General features: G+C 37.9%; 2 protein-coding genes across 4 annotated transcripts in view; one reads left to right on the top strand and one right to left on the bottom strand.

The window, feature by feature from the left end:
- mars1 (methionyl-tRNA synthetase 1) overlaps window positions 1–12,197 on the top strand; it is a 29,867-nt gene extending 17,670 nt beyond the window's left edge. The window contains exons 14-22 of one of the 2 annotated variants that reach the window (XM_084737217.1): window positions 1,253–1,370; window positions 2,578–2,791; window positions 5,182–5,313; window positions 5,928–6,032; window positions 6,424–6,619; window positions 8,000–8,071; window positions 8,337–8,363; window positions 8,654–8,794; window positions 11,451–12,197. In XM_084737217.1, the coding sequence (XP_084593343.1) occupies window positions 1,253–1,370; window positions 2,578–2,791; window positions 5,182–5,313; window positions 5,928–6,032; window positions 6,424–6,619; window positions 8,000–8,071; window positions 8,337–8,363; window positions 8,654–8,794; window positions 11,451–11,600 (1,155 nt within the window). In that variant the 3' untranslated portion in view covers window positions 11,601–12,197. The remainder of the gene's footprint in view (window positions 1–1,252; window positions 1,371–2,577; window positions 2,792–5,181; window positions 5,314–5,927; window positions 6,033–6,423; window positions 6,620–7,999; window positions 8,072–8,336; window positions 8,364–8,653; window positions 8,795–11,450) is intronic. The other variant, XM_084737225.1, reaches the window with a different exon arrangement.
- Window position 12,198: 1 nt separating this feature from the next.
- On the bottom strand, window positions 12,199–16,552 carry ddit3 (DNA-damage-inducible transcript 3). 2 transcript variants are annotated; one of them, XM_084737236.1, is made up of 4 exons: window positions 16,394–16,552; window positions 14,856–14,918; window positions 14,159–14,367; window positions 12,199–13,993 (listed from the first exon to the last, which is right to left on the bottom strand). In XM_084737236.1, exons 3-4 carry the CDS (start codon window positions 14,312–14,314, stop codon window positions 13,205–13,207), a joined length of 945 nt encoding a protein of 314 aa, XP_084593362.1. In that variant the 5' UTR covers window positions 14,315–14,367; window positions 14,856–14,918; window positions 16,394–16,552; the 3' UTR covers window positions 12,199–13,204. The 2 variants fall into 2 exon arrangements, with proteins under 2 accessions (XP_084593362.1, XP_084593370.1); XM_084737244.1 differs by lacking the exon at window positions 14,856–14,918 and having other exon boundaries at window positions 16,394–16,541.

Raw genomic sequence — 16,552 nt, 5'->3', positions numbered from 1 at the left:
CCCAGTTTTCGAGATGGGAAGTCGTTATTTTGACTTCACTGTGTTCATGTGTCATTATGTTTTAAAGTGGAAGCAATGTGAATGCCACTGATGGTAGAGTAGAGACATTTACTCTTGTCCAACATATTTCTGTGTATATGTTGTACACAGACAACAACAAAATTTTCTCAGACTTTCTGAGTTTTTGTTCCAAGATTTTATATGAATTTTTTCAACCGGAAAATAATTTTTCCGATCATTCCGACACCACATGAATGCACTGTTAAACAGACTGCATGCACATTCTTTCATTAGGGGTCTCTCTCACATTAAAACAATAACAAAATAGATAGATAGATAGATAGATAGATAGATAGATAGATAGATAGATAGATAGATAGATAGATAGATAGATAGATGTCATGAAGTGGTGTGGGATCATGGAAGTTGTTATACTCACTTTTAAACAACTGCCACAGCTGACTCTGACAAATTTGATTTATCCCATGCTTTCCTGGAAGTTATAGAAAGAAATGCACCATTTCTTTCTAAATAATTCTAAATTATGGTTGGAGGGCTCTCTATTAGGGGCCAGATTTGGCCCACAGGCAGTAAGTTGAGTATCATAGGACAGAAGTGTTGCACACTGTACATACTGTAATGCCCCCCAAGGCAAACTGTGATTTGTAATGTTGGGTTATATAAATAAAATTGACTTGATATGACTTATTTCTAGATTCCTCCCCTTTAAAATAAGTTTCAGCATGATTGGTCTACCCTAGGTTTTCTTGATTTTGTGTTTCACTATGCTGTCATGAGTGTTACTTAGAAAGGAGGAACTATTTGACATTTTGTGTGCATGAGATATGAGATGATATTTTCAGCTTTTTCACACCACTCAGCTTCCCACACATGCAGTAGGAACAGTAAGTAAATGTCAAGCTGGAAACATGTGATACTTAGCTAGCTAGTTCATTTACATGTGGACTTTTTTTTAACTGCAAGTTCTTTAAAAAAAAAAAAAGACCTAAAAACCCTGTAGATAAAAAAGCCAACATATCTTCTTCACTCTCACTGACTCATCTCATCTCCATCTAAAGCCAGAGGATTGAGCTCCTGTTATGTGTGTGTGTGATGGTCTGTATTTGCTCAGAGAGAGAGTTAGAGAGATGGGGGTTGGGGAGAGCTGATAAGTCCTCTTTGAACTGGATGATCTCATGATGATCTAATATGATGTCATCCTCACGATGCAGTTTTGTGTCTCTGCCACCAGGTGGAGCTGTACAACTTCATGGCCAAAGACAATGTGCCGTTCCACAGTGTGGTGTTTCCCTGCTCCCTACTGGGAGCTCAGGACAACTACACTCTGGTCAATCACCTCGTTGCCACTGGTAAGACTGATTTCACTAGTTAATTAATTATTTATATGTTCCCAACTTTCTATATTAAAACACTATGGGAGAAAGGAGGAGGGATAATAATATTAGAGAAAGAATGGACATCAACGTGAATGTATCAGTGGATGTTTACTAGTTCACAAAATTGGAGGGAGTTTTGTTGGAAAAGCACAATAAAGTACTTTATTACACTTTCACAGAAATCCCATTAGGATGGTAACTCCCTAGTTTGTTATTAAACATTATCATGTTTTCTGGGAGACATGCTGCTTTACATGACACTTTCAGATGTTGTGTGCCCGTGGAGAGTAAAACCATTTTTATGATTGGAAAGAGACAAATAGAACTGAATTGTCTGATTTCAGCCTCTTAAATGTGAATATTTTCTGGTTTCTTTACTCCTTTATGATAGTAAACTGAATTTCTTTTGGCTGAGGGCAAATCAAGACATTTGAGGATGTCATCTTGGGTTTTGAGAAACACTGAATGACATTTTTCACCATTTTCTGACATTTTATGGAGCAAACAACTAATCAATCAATTGAAAAAATAATCAACTGATTAATTAACAGCAGCACCAACAAAAAATCTCAAGTCGCAGCCCTAGAGACAAATGTGTATTAAATATATTGCTGATTGCTGCTAAAAAGCCTCTTAGCAGGAAATGGTAATCACAGGAGAGTCCAACTTTAGATGCATGCATGGATGGACATTAATGCTGAACATTTACAAAATGGAGATAATATCTGCATGTGTTAACCACAAACTGGAATTACTTGTGTCACACTGGGAAAACAGGGTTAACTATGTAATACCCTGTAGGCCAGACTTTATTTTTTATCAATCTATGATTTTACTCCAGGGTAAGATCACTCCTTAACTGACCATAGTTTTCACTGTTTTTGTTTTTATTTTCCCCTGTGATTGTTACAAATCTCAAAATAAGACATTTTAGACAAACAAGTGGATGGTGTATACATACAATATTTGAAACTCATTTTACAGAAATGTCAATAAAAATGTCTTATAAATTATTTATATATTATATTATTAGACCTACTGGGGTTCACATCAGATCTTAAAATGTTTTTAAAAACAACGTAACTGTCCCTCTGTTTTGCAGCATGGACATAATGATCACACACATTCACACTGAAGACTAAGGTTCAACTCACTAACTTACACTGTGACTTTCCCACAGAGTATCTGAATTATGAGGACACTAAGTTTTCCAAGAGCAGAGGAGTGGGTGTGTTTGGAGACATGGCTAAGGACACGAACATACCGTCTGATGTGTGGCGGTTCTACCTCCTGTACGTGCGTCCAGAGGGACAGGATTCAGCCTTCTCCTGGGCTGACATGGCGACCAAGAACAACTCTGAGCTGCTCAACAACTTGGGCAACTTCATCAACAGGTTGGTAACTGTTGCATGTTTCTAAAATTAATTCCTTCCTTCTGAACCAGAGATTCTGCAGGTCCTTAAAAAGTCTAAGATCCAGGATGCTTACAGGGACTGCAATCCATGACAACACTTGGATTTTGATATTGTGTTTTCAAGGTTTGAAAAGTGCTTGGATTTTGGATAAAGCACTTGAAACTGCTTGAAACTGTAATTGCACTACTTTCAAAATAAATCTTTGTCTGACTGAATAGTTTGCTTTTCAGATAGAGAAATGAAATAAGTCTTAAATGCTGTTTGCTTGACGATTTTTTTTTTAGTAATTTGTCCAATAATTTGTTTGAGTGATTGTTTTTATATTTGCGTAGGCAGGTTATATCAGATGCCAAAACTACTTACAGACAGAAAGACAAACAAATGAAAATGCACCTTGAAATCGCTTGTAAAGTGCTGAAAATTGACTTTGGTAAAAGTGTAGTCCTGAAAATCCAATTATCTTAATTTTAAGCCTTAATATTTCTTGATGATGTCTTAAATAAGTTTTTGACAAATCTGTCCAATTGGATTATAAAATTAACACTTCATTTGTAGTGTTGCATTGACTTCAGTCTTGCCTTCAAATGTATTTTTGGAGAAAACTTGTATCAAGAACTGTTAAACAAAGCCAACACTGAACCAATAACCACTAATGCTAACTGTAGCCCGGTCAGAATTAAACAGAGATCACATATTGTGTCTAGTGTGTCACAATGTGATGAGTGGGCTAATGTGGTGTCCTCATCAAATAATAAGTCTAGAAATAGTATGTCTTGTGCTAGAAAATGTTCAAACAGGGAACTTACCAGGATCTCAGAAACATAAAGAATTACTTTGAAAGTTGGTGTGATTTTTCCTCCATCTTCAATTACATTCATAAGGTCTTAAAAAGATCTTAAACTTTTTTTTTGTTGAAACCCGAGAAACCTTGTTTTATATTAGCAAATAGAAGAATTTACTTTGCCAGTGAGAAATGACAAACATCAGAATTCAACTCTCCCCAGAGGACCCTAATGTGGAAGCCTGCAACAGTCTCACTTTGCTACTGTTTCTTTTTTAACTTTAATTGTTTTGATCAGTTGAGATCAGTCACCAGTGAAGTGAAAAAATGGGGCAGTCCACCTCAAGTTGCTAACATTTTGTACACAATAAGTTTCACTTAGAAAGTAAATACACAGCAAAACTGTCATCCAGTCCAATTAACAACTAAGTTTTCAGATTGTTGTACTCATTGAAAAAAAAAAAAAGTCTAACGCAGTAACTATTACAAGAGGCTCACCCTAGTTTTCTAAATTTGTTTGGGATGGCGTAATTTAGCCCCAATTACATCGCCTCAAATGATTTTTTAAAAAGATCAGGGTTAAATCCCACATCAAAGATTTTTCTCAGCAGCTTTTTTTTTCAAAGTACCTTGATCTTCAAAATTGGTCTCGGGCAGCAACGCTGATGCCTAATTGGTTCAAAAATATCTTGTAGATTGCATCCAGCCTAAGGTGTTGGAGGTAGAAAGTATTCTGCTCCAGAAAAGAAATTCTGTCCTTGCCTGGAACCAGTTGCTAAATCACTACATCATTAGCGACAGGGTGTCCATCTTGTGCTCTTTTTTTTTTTCTTTTGCAGATTCATAAATGATTCTGGCCTGTGGTGTTCCAGCTAATTGCTGTTCAGTTGAAATATTAAGAATCCCACAAATAATCAGCTTGACAAACCAAAATTGGGTAAATCCCTACTTAATATTTACCAGCAGCAAATATTACTGTATTGATTGGGATGATTCGGTTATTGTAACAGTAAGAATATTGTCTTTTATTTTCACAGGATGAAAAAAACCCTCAGGCAGTCTCACTAATCAAAAGACTAAAACAAATTAAGAATGCAGGTCAGACAAAGTTCATGCTCACACATCAGAATCGCAGTTCATTGTAAATCTGACAGTCATGTAAAAGGGTTTTGGTTTGGCAGACTGTCCTCAGAGGCAGAACGATGTGTAAAATATAGGACGGTCTGTTGCATCAGACATGACAAAAAAACCCTCTCACTACTACATCCTCCTGATGTACACATGAAACTCATAAAATGACTGACTCAGTCACAGCCACAGTGTAGAGGCGATGAAGGAGCTGTGAAGAGGCTCAATGCAGTGCACTGTTAGTTTACACTCACAGAGCACTGTATTACATCTGGCAACAAAATCTATAATTTATAAACAATTAGCAAGTCAAGTAACGTGCCCTTCTCTCGTTTTGCTCTCTCGCTTTAACAGTTTCTTCGCTGGCTGCCTTTCTGTCTCCTTTCCCACATTTTTCCCTGACCCCCATTTCTTTTTTTAACCCTCTCATTAAAACCTTTTTCTCTCCTCTCTCTTCCAGAGCTGGCATGTTTGTCACCAAGTTCTTTGAGGGTCGCGTGCCTGCGATGGAGCTCCAGCAGGAAGATAAGAAGCTGCTGGCTCTGGTGGGCTGGGAGCTGCAGCAGTACATTCAGCTCATGGACAAAGTCAAGTAAGACCATTCGAGTCACAAACCTGTCGAAAGGCTGATGTTGGGATTTAGACAGAAATGTATTGATTTAATTTAATTACCGTTACCGTTTTTTTGGTAATTAGGGGTTGACCAATATTCGATATTCAGCATTTTTGCTATAATTGGAAGCTGTCTTTCGTAAAATCAGATTGCCAACAACATAAAGTAATTTGATAATGTGCTACTTGCAGCTGCTTCTCTCTGTCTGTAGTCACCATTCTGTGTTCTCACTCAATGTCCTGATTGGTTAAACGTCAAGAGAAACAGCCTATCAACACTGAAGGCTGCTGTGCCACAGACAGGCAGTCAGGCACAGAGGAATGTGGAGGAAAGAAGTTTTGTGTTATTCTAAATTCTGTCACCAAAATATTCAACTTTACTGCAAATATATAACAGTTGTAAATATTGGTATCAGCCCTGAAAAAAAATATCTGTTGACCCCTATTGGTAATTGTATCATCTTGAGATATATCTTGACATTGACAGTGAAACATACCAGTAGATAAAGCCATATTCTGTATAATGGACTGTGTTCACACAACTCCCTTCAGTTTAGATTAACATTGGTCTGCCATCATCAAATTTTCTCTTAGAATCCGTGATGCTCTGAAACACATCCTTAACATCTCTCGCCATGGCAACCAGTACATTCAGGTCAACGAACCCTGGAAGAAGATCAAGGGAGGAGACTCAGAAAGGTAAGATGGCCTTGATCAGCTTGTATAACTCTGTATAATCTGTAAGTTTCATACAAAGTGGACAGGTCTGTGTTACACACACACATACACACACATACATACATATATATATGTGTGTGTGTGTGTGTATGTATATATAATTGCAGCACTTAATCAATTAGATGTCAACCATGAAATTAATTTAATTAATTAATTAATTAATTTCAAATGTGAATATTTTGTTTGAGTTGAGAACAAATCAAGACATTTTAGGACGTCGTCTTGGACTTTCAACATATTTCACCATTTTCTGACATTTTATGGACGAAATACTCATTCGATTTATTGAGAAAATAAGATTTATCTGTGATGAAAAATAATTGACTGACTGATCACTGTTTGTCCTCCCCAGGCAGCGTGCAGGCACAGTGACCGGTGTGTCTGTGAATGTCGCCTGCTTGTTGTCAGTAATGCTGTTCCCCTACATGCCAACAGTCAGCCAGACCATCAGGGATCAACTCAACGCCCCTCAGTCTTGCATCAATACCATGCTGCAGGGCTCTGGCGCTTTCGTGTGCGCCTTGAGCGCCGGCCACCGCGTTGGCACTGTGAGTATGACCTGAAAAAGTACACACGCACGCTTCATACATGTGCAGACTCACAATCCTGCGGAACCTCCTGTGTGTTGACACTGGCTGATACAATGAGGATGCAACAGTCTGTCAATATTTCAGCGCTCTGGAGGACATTGTATTGGTGTGAACAGAACACACACATACACACACACTTGAGAATAATAGCCTAGAAGGTACTTCCTGGCTTCAGCCTTTCGGACAGCAAGTTGCTCTCAGGCCAGTTGTCCCTTCAGGCCTAATTGTGGTTACCTGTGTCTGCAGCAACCTGCCACTGCTGCATTCGATCTCCAGGGCTATCATGATTCGTGACTTAGGTCTGCAGGCAAGGAGTGGCAGACGTCACTGTTCTTTGTTTAAAGTATTTTTATTAGTTTTCACGTTACACAAAGTACAATTTGAAATACAGTTTGATATATTTCAACAAAATATCATCCCACAAGTAGCCTTACCCTATTGCATCATTACGAGTTTATGATATGATGTATCAAAACATACAGTGTGAGTCAAAAGTTTGGACAGATCTTCTCATTGAATGTTTTTTGCAACATTGTAGATTATTAATCAATTACTACTTAATACTGGAGACATCAAAGCTATTAAATATGGTATTATATTGTATTATGTAGTGAGCAAATAATGTGAAAGCAAAACAAAACATATTTTTGCTTTTTAAGAATCTAATCTAACACTGTCTTCTGCATTTGCTTTCAAAGATTTAGTAATGTCAGTGTGATAAAAACCTTTGACTGCAAGTGCAGAAGACAATGCGTGAGAGTTTTTAGTCTTCTCCTAGGCACCTGTCGACATACAAGTGTGCAAAACGTTTTTGATATTTTGCGTTCTTCAAAGTAGCCACCTTTTGCTTTGATGACAGCTTTGCACACTGTTGGTATAATCTGAACCATTCCTATAAAATAAAGTAAAAAACACATGTATAGAGAAAGAAGAAAAAAATGCAAAAATAAAATTAAGAAAAGCTCCAAAACGAATTCAAGGGGGGAGCTGGATGGTACTGAAGGAAAATAAGAGACGACACTACTTCAATGTCAAACTAATGCATCAAACATGGCAACTTTAACAAATCACGTCTTTTCCTTCTATAACTGAAATGCTGCATTGAAGAGTGGTGATCCTGATCGAAACTCTGCAAATCTCTCATACATAGTTATCTACTTACTTACTTGCATAATCCTCTTTGTTCAAAGACGAGCACAGAGCCTCCGGGTTAAATTTTCCAGCTATACCGGCCTTGGGCTGGATCCACAATTGCAAACTTTTTAAATATTCGTGCATATATTTTTTTGAATTTCTACCTTTTTGTTCCTTTTGTCAACCCTTTGGTTTTATTCTCAGGTCAGCCCACTGTTCCAGAAACTGGAGGTGGACCAGATTGAGGCTTTGAAGAAGAGATTTGGTGGACAGCAGGTATTTGATGTTTATGATCCCTAATGGTCTGTGCGTGCAGTCAGGTCTTGTGGTAATATAGGTTGACTATTTATGAATAATGAAATAAGAAAGAATTGAGCCTCTGTCAGAGTGCTGTCATGAATAAGAATTTGTACTTATCTGTCTCTTGAAACATAATGCAGAGCAAACACACTATAAATGTTTAAATTATGTATTAAGCATCCATCATATAGATAAAAATAATCCCTCTCTAACCCATCTCCTCAACCACCTGCCTCTCTAGCCTGAAGATGAACCACCTAAAAAAAAGGTATCGAGCGGTATTTGTGCGTGAAGAGTCACACTGATGCCGTTGTGTCAATGTTGATTACTGCACGCCTCTACTAACACAAGCACCTCATCTAACGTTTCTAATTTCAACTCATCCCCGTGTGTCCGGTGTGATTCACTGCCCATTCACACTTCCTGACTCATAAAATCCCCTCGACATGTTGAGTGACGAGTGTTATTGTCTGAAAATGAAGTAAGTCATCTCTAGAAATAATAACCATCAAAACGCCTCAGATTCAAACACCGTCATCTGTCTGTTTCCTCCCTCAGACGACAGCTCAAAGGGCTGCCAGCTCTCAGCCTGCTGCTGTGCCAGCTCCTGCTGCTCCTGCTGCTGCTGCTGAGGTGGCGACGGTGAACGGAGTGGACCCAGAAAAAGCCAAGCAGCTCACACAAGCTGTGGCTGAGCAGGTGAGATTGCTGGCTAGGAGCGATGCACTGCTGAGCTATCAACTGTAAACCGGATTCTTACATTTTAAGACATTTCTGTCATTGAAACAGAATATTTTTTTCTTTTTTTAATGGTGTTTTTCAGATAAATAAGCTCTACAGATAAGTGCAATGCAAATAACCTTTTTGAGTTTCACAAATAGAGAAAGAGGGACAAAAAACATGACGAAGCAACTGACAAAGAATAAAAATAACAAGAAAAAAAGGGGTTCAAGTTGTTTAAGAATCCGATATGAGAAGATTCATTGATGCAGTGTATCCAAAAAAAAAAAAAATTAATTACAATGGCTATAGGTCTGAAACTTACATGAGTGAAGATTTAAAGCATACATTGAACATAGACCATGTCAGGATGCTACATTTTTCCAAATTTATTGGCAGGGCCGCACAATATAAACCTGTTTCTTTAGTTTCAAGTGCTATAAGACATCTATTAACCATAAAATATTAATAGGAAGCTGTGGGTTTCTCCAGTTAAGGAAATAACAAGGTGTGTGATTCAGAATTTTTTTTTTTCTGTAAGCTTTTCTATAGTTTTCAATAAATTTAATTGCATTATTTTGTCTTTAAGATGATGATGATGATGATTTCCCATGGGAAAATCGGGAAAATGCACTAGCTACAGTAATTCAAAAATCGGAAAGTACAAGTAGAAAAAGAGTGAGCATGATAAATGGAAAATAGAAAATACAAATCAAATAAAAATAGAATAAAATATTTAAGAAGAGCGAAGACTAATCTCCTTGAATGAAAATTAAAACATCTAATTGCGCATGCAACAAACTTCTGGCTGAACTGTTGAGATCGCTGGTGAATGTCAACGCATTGTTGAGTTGTCAACTGTAAACCAACTGGAACAGATTTTGTGTTTCAGAAGCTCATTTTAATTGCATTGTTTTGTCTTTAGGATAAAATAAAACTTATTGATCCCAAACTGTGGAAATTCACTTGTTACAGGCAGCTCAGGGATCAAAAAGTACAGGTAGTAAAAAGAGTGTGTGATAAATAGAAAATCCAAAACAAAATTTTAAAAAATGTAATTATAAAAGAATAACAATGTAAGATATGAAATTAAAGACTTTCCTTTTTCCTATGAAAACTCCAAAAATCAAATCATGAACACAACAAAGTACGGACTGAACAGATGAGATCGCCGGCTCCCGCCAATGCACTGTTGATCTATCGACTGTAAACTCAGTTTTTACATTTTAAGACAAGTTTTAATTAATCATCCGTAATAATTCAATAATCTAATTTTGATTGCATTATTTTGATAATAAGATAATAAGATCAACTTTTGATTCTACATAAGGTAATTTGACTTATTACAGTAGCACAGATAGAAATAAGTATGTATGATGAGTAGAAAATACAAATTAAAAATAGAAAAGATAATAAAAATAGAAAAGATAAAAATATAAAATATGAAATAAACGACTAATCTTCTTATTAAGAATAACAATACAGATGTAATTTTGCATGAGGAATGAAAACGATTGCTCCAAGAATCAAATCGCACACGCTGTGAGATCACGGGCTCGTGCCAACACACTGTTGAACGGTTAAAACTGTGAATCAAATCCTTACATTTTTTGAATCAATTTTCTCTTATTGGACCAGATTTTGTTTTACAATAAGATCATTATAACTGTGTTATTTTGTCTTTAAGATAAAAGGAAAAGATAAACTTTATTTATCCTACACTGGGGAAATTCACACGTTACAGCAGCTCAAAGATCGAAAACGAAAGGTCGAAAAAAAGAATGCGTGCAAAATAGAAAATACAAAAATGAAGTAAAAATGGAATAAAATATAAAAGAAAAAAGTATAAGATATTAAGTTAAAGACTAATCTTCTCAGAAGGAATAACAAAACGGATGTTATGTCTCCAAGGAATGAAAACGATCGATCCAAAAATCAAATCGCACAAACTACTGGCTGAGCAGATGAGATCGCTGGCTGGTGGCATCGCATCCCTGTTGTGACATTTCTACACATTTTGTAATTAATCATCTTATTGGAACAGATCAATATACTTTCCTTATGTTGTCTTGAAGATAACAAGATAAAATAAACCTTACTGATCCCACACTGGGGAAATTCACTCATTCGCTCAAGGATCGAAAAGTACAGGTAGAAGAAAAAGTGTGGTGAATAGAAAAGACAAATGAATTAAAAAGAGAATAAAATATATTCTTGTTCCTGTTAAGGAATAACAAAACAGATTTTGTCTTTCGTAAGGAATGAAAACAGTCGCTCCAAAACGCAAGTCAGTCATGCAACAAACTACCAGCTGCTTGAAATAAAAAAAAAAATCCTAATTTTAAGACCAATATTTAATCAGGATTTCTATTTAGAAAATTATGTTTTTTGTAAATTTGTGATTTATCAATTTCACATTATTGGTATAAATGCACAAGGTATGTTTTTTAGGTTCTCAGTATTTCCAAAACGAGAAAGCTGTGTATAACAAACTCAAATTGCCGCCTTAGTTACTTGTACATTGTTTGAGAAGAAAGCTGCCATCCTGTCTTAGTGCATATTGGCTGAAGTGTTTAATCATAAAGAAATGCGGGTGGGAGAAATCTATTAAAACCTGTCATATTCTCTCTCATAGGGTGAAAAGGTGCGAGCTCTCAAAGCCCAGAAGGCGGAGAAGGCCGTGATCACAGCGGAGGTGGCCATACTGTTGGACCTGAAGAAACAGCTGGCTCTGGCTGAGGGGAAGAGCCCTGAGCCTGCACCTCAGAAGGGCAAGAAGAAGTGAGACAGGAAAATAAAAGTGAAAGCAAAAACAATGGAGGTTAGTCAGAGGAAGGGAAGAGGAGAATGGTTTGAGGTACGGTGGTGGAGAATGGGAACAAGATGTACACTAAAAGAGAGAGATGAGGGTATTAGCTTAAGGCAAAGCCGTGACAGGATCTAAGACAATGTGGTGTTGGCACTGAGGACTAATGAAATGCTGGATAGGCCGACGGGGAAACGAAAACACACAAAGAGAGAGTCAAATGAATACAGCTACAGAATGGAGGGATTTTTCCAAATCCCTACACCAAAAGAAACTGATTTTATACTCTCCCTGTGATAAAGTCAGCATACGATATTAGCATTGGAAGGTGTGTTGCGCATTTAAAGATGTTTTTTTTATATATATATCCTCTCTGGAAAATTGTTTTTTTTTTGCCATTTGCTACAAATACCCATTTTGGATCCAGAAAATCAATTGATTAAGTTCAGCTAAAAATGATCTGTACGCTTCCCCTCACCCTTTCTCAGTCACCTCTGATTTACACTATTTTCTACAAAAAAAATCATAAACGGGTCTTTCAAAAGAAAAACAAATAAACATTACATGACACAAAAAGTTGCACATTTCTTTCTCTTTTATTGCAAATTTGGAATTACAATGAGGGATAAAATAAACGGTATGGTAAAATACATTGTTGATAAAAGCCATGCATATTATTCTACGATTAACAATTTATGTGACTACAATGAGAAAATAACAGTGAATATGTTGGCATTTTACAGTACACGCCATTACAGTACAAGTGTGTATATATATATATATATATATATAATTACAGTGGTATATAAAAATAGTAAATCAGGGTAGAACAAGTTGTAATTCTACCACAAATCCCCATATCGATAGAAAAGGTCAGCTTAGAAAGTATAGCCGGGTCCTACTTAACTTTATCTAAATACACATACACACAAGCCATGGGTTATAAAAAAGTAAGAAAGAGTATGAATTATCTCCCATTCTCTCATACTCACACTGCACTGGGCACTTTCAAACTTTTCCTGAGCTCCTAAAACTCTCCACAAATTGGGGCAAATAATCTCTGCTAGCCGGATTGCAGCCCTTGACGTAGGAGGAGTTACAATTATTGCAAAATGGTGGGAAACGGATGACAATGAAATGCACTCTCTGAATTAAGTTCCTTTCTATCCAACATACAAATGCTCCTAACTGTCATTCTGCCATCCCATTTAGTGGGACTTAGAGTTAGGCATTCTTTAAAATGACAAACATTCATCAAAACCTCAGTATCAGTTGCACTTAGAGCTGTCTGTTCTTCCTATTCCTTTATACATGCTGTGTCTTTTTATTTGCCGCAATGCTGATGCAGCCCCTTCTCTCTGTGCCTTTTCTAGTCATGACTTTCATCACTTTCCTACTTCTTGCCATCTTTAAGCTCTCCGTCTTTTCCAAAAATCATCTTGCTTATAAAATATATCTTTGGTTTCCATCCTTTCCTGTCTAAAGAGGCATTTCATGACCACCATGTTACACCTTTCCCCACCACTGCTTATTCCAATTCTGTTGGACCTGTCACCTTCTATTCCTGTCTTCCATCCTGTCCCTCATTTCCTGGTGTTGACTAGTCTCTCTATCAGGGCTCTGCGTGTCCTCTGTACCTCCTCTCCCAGCCTTTCAATCTCTGCTTTCAAACGCTCGTTCTGCTCCGTCAGCTCCTGCACTTTCCTCTCGTTCTCCTGCTCCCTTTCTTTGCGACTCTTTTTGGCAGATGAGTAGGATGAGGATGTCCGTTGCGTGGAGGAGGCGAAAGAGGACAAGGCACCATTGGCTCTCTCGCTGGTGGTCCTCTTGCGTTTTCCCAGGCGCGAGGACGGGTAGACAGAGGGAGAAGAAACGGGAGAGGATGGAGAAGAACAATTTTGGGACGGCGACTGAGAGGCTGAGGAGGAGCAAGATGGAGAATCTGGGACACAGGGCAGCTCCTCCTCGCTGGCTGAGGGAGACGCAGGATGGACGTTATTAGCCTGGTGGTGTTGATGGTGATGGTGGTAATAATAGCCACCGCTGATGACCGCTCCACTTGGATCCACCATTCCCACTCCTCCTTCACTCAGCAACTCGAAGAATTCAGGAGGCAGCAGATCACCGCCACCTCCCGCTGAGCTATCTCCACTTCTCCCACTCTCGGCCTCCGCCCGCCGCTCCTCTGCAACAGCTGGACTCATGCAGGAGGAGGAGGAGGACGAGGAGGAAGATGGTGAGGTGTGATGCAGAGGCTGGGTGCTGTGGATCTCCTCCGTTGCCCTCTGGACACCCTCGCCCCATGTCTGGCTTCCGTCCGTCAGCCACGTCAGAGAGCAACTCTCCAGAACATCCAGAAACTCCGGCTCCTTCTGCAAACACAAAACGGAACTGTCAACACTCGTCAAACCATCTCAAATATTTTCGCAAAACACTAAAACAAATCTAAAACAGAAATATTAACGAAAGTACAACTGTTGAAAACACTCACACTCATCATAGGTGTGAAAGCCATTTCAATTCTTCAAGCTACTGACCTCGGTGCATGTGGGGGCACGTGCCAGTTTTGCCCCTCCCGTGTCGGAGCCCAGAATATCCTGCAGGTCCTCATACCACGCCTCCAACTCTGCACCACACAACGGCCCCACGCCAGGGGGGTACGGCGGGGGCAGGTGTAGCCACTCGGCAGTCATCTCGCCAGTCAGTCACAACTCACAGATACTCGGCCACACGGTTCACACTGGACCTGAGGAGGGGGTGGACGTCATAGACAGGAAGGGTGGAAAAACGAAAAAGATAACAGGGCACGTTAGATGCTGACATGTCACACAAACTGTGCCTCGTTAGTTGTAATCGCTCCTGTTCTTGAACTGATTGGGTTATGTTTTATTGTTATGTTTGTAGGCTAAAAAATGCTGTGTATGATTACTCTGAATCCTGCTATAAGCCTTTATCTGTGTAATCATTCACATCATGACAAAGAAAACTGGACCAAAGTACCAAAGTATGTTGTGTAATCCACTTAATTGTGAAATGGAATAACAGTGACACTAAGTGAGGAAATGACTGTACTGCACTAAAATTGCTGAAAAGAGGAATTTAAAGATTCAAAATATGTAGAAATTTTTCAATAATTCTTATACAAAGTTAATATTACAATGAACAAATCAGTTTAATCAAAATATTGACTTCACATGCAGCATTCAGAAGTCAAATATGAGAAGACCAATTTACCTTTTAGAAAGTCTCTGTTAATCAAGTCTGCAGATTTGTTGGAGATAAATTGTCCCAACAATTCTGAAAGAAAAAAAAAACAATTCTCTAGGTTAGTCTTAAATCATGTGAAAAATGTTTCTTCTGGGGGCTGAAATTTGCTGAGATTTCAGAATCACAATGATGATTTGCACAAATACAAAGCCAAGAGAACAAAGGGTGCCTTAAAAGAAAGATTAATGTCTGCTTTGGAAAAATTGTGAAAAATTAAAATAATCATAAAACAAATAAATTAAAAATAGCTAGTAAAATAATCAACAAGGGATGGAGAAAATAAAATTCCTGTGACTGAGATTCTTGTAAACAAAGACCAAAATGCTCTCTAGTGCGCCCCCTGCTTTCTACGGTCCTCAACACATGTTGGGATCGATAAACAAGTAGTTAAAAACGACTAGTAAATCCTCATATTGATCTCTTCCTGGTCTGACAGTCTGGTCTACTATTTTTATTAATTGATTTAAAGCTGTCCAAAACAAAAATTACAAAATAAAAGTCATCACAATTATTAATATGATTATTGTAGACAAAGCTCGCAGCTGAAACATTTCTTATAAATTAAGGATTTCAACTTTTCCCCTTTGATTTGCAAAGAGGAAAAAATATAAAACACTGTTAGATAAATGTAGTGTTGACAGGTACGTGAATTACTAAATTAAAAACTCGTAAAGAATAAATAAATCCCTTTTAACTTCATGTCAAATGTTCCAACAACCCGTGGTAGCACCACCATGTCAGCATTTAAACGCAAGTTTGATAAATAAAACGCACCAGTCATTAATTTCCTGTACAATTATTTAATATTCTAAATATAAATATTTTCTTTTTTAGTTGGACTACATGTCCACTGTAAGCCAAGACAATTACGTCATGGAAATGCAAGTCCAGCAGGAGGAATGGGCGAAACAAAAGGAAACGCACACAGAGGAAAAGAGTGGGTTGGTGGTGGAAAAAATGACAAAACAATATAAACATCCATTAATCCAGTGGTAAACATTTACTTTGAGAGGGTTTGATACAAGTGTGAGAAACATATGCAGCTGTCAAAAAACTGAAAGCCGTTCAGTTTCGAGTCAACAGCCCCACCAACAATTACTGTCAGACGTCACACGGAGTAGGCTAATGTCTGTTACTTTTTTCATATTAAATGACACTTTTAAAAAAACAAACTATTTGATGTTTTACCTACAAAATTCACAAAATAATTTAAAAAGCACGCACAAGAGTCAAAAGCACAAAACTTCCTAGCTTTAAGCCCCGACAACTTGTCAAACGAAGCAGCAGTCAACACATGAAAACAACTCGATGTGAATTATGATTGATTAAGACAACTGTTCATCTAAAAATGACGCTGGGATAACTGCCAAAAACATGAATTAGTTTTCTCTTTCCACTACAGCAGACCACTTTAGAGTGCGTTAAAGTAGCCGTTACTTCCCGAAACACTTAAAAAAACATCGACCAACTGATAGACAAAAGTATTGACAAGAATCTCCACTTACCCTTTTTCTTCTATTCGCTCGCCTTCTCGACTGTCTTGAACTCGAATGTGGATATTTTAGTAAAAATTGGTGATAGCTCATGTTAACCATTGTTCAGTCTTGACGGCTGAATGTGATTTTTCGGAAACTCCCGGCGGTGTTTATAAGGAGGGCGAGGCC

Source organism: Lutjanus erythropterus, chromosome 2 (genome assembly GCF_056507025.1).
Source record: "Lutjanus erythropterus isolate fLutEry1 chromosome 2, fLutEry1.hap2, whole genome shotgun sequence".
Classification (NCBI taxonomy): Eukaryota; Metazoa; Chordata; class Actinopteri; order Lutjaniformes; family Lutjanidae; genus Lutjanus; species Lutjanus erythropterus.
The sequence above is the reverse complement of the archived record's forward strand: the minus strand, read 5'-3'. Positions and strand labels throughout refer to the sequence as shown.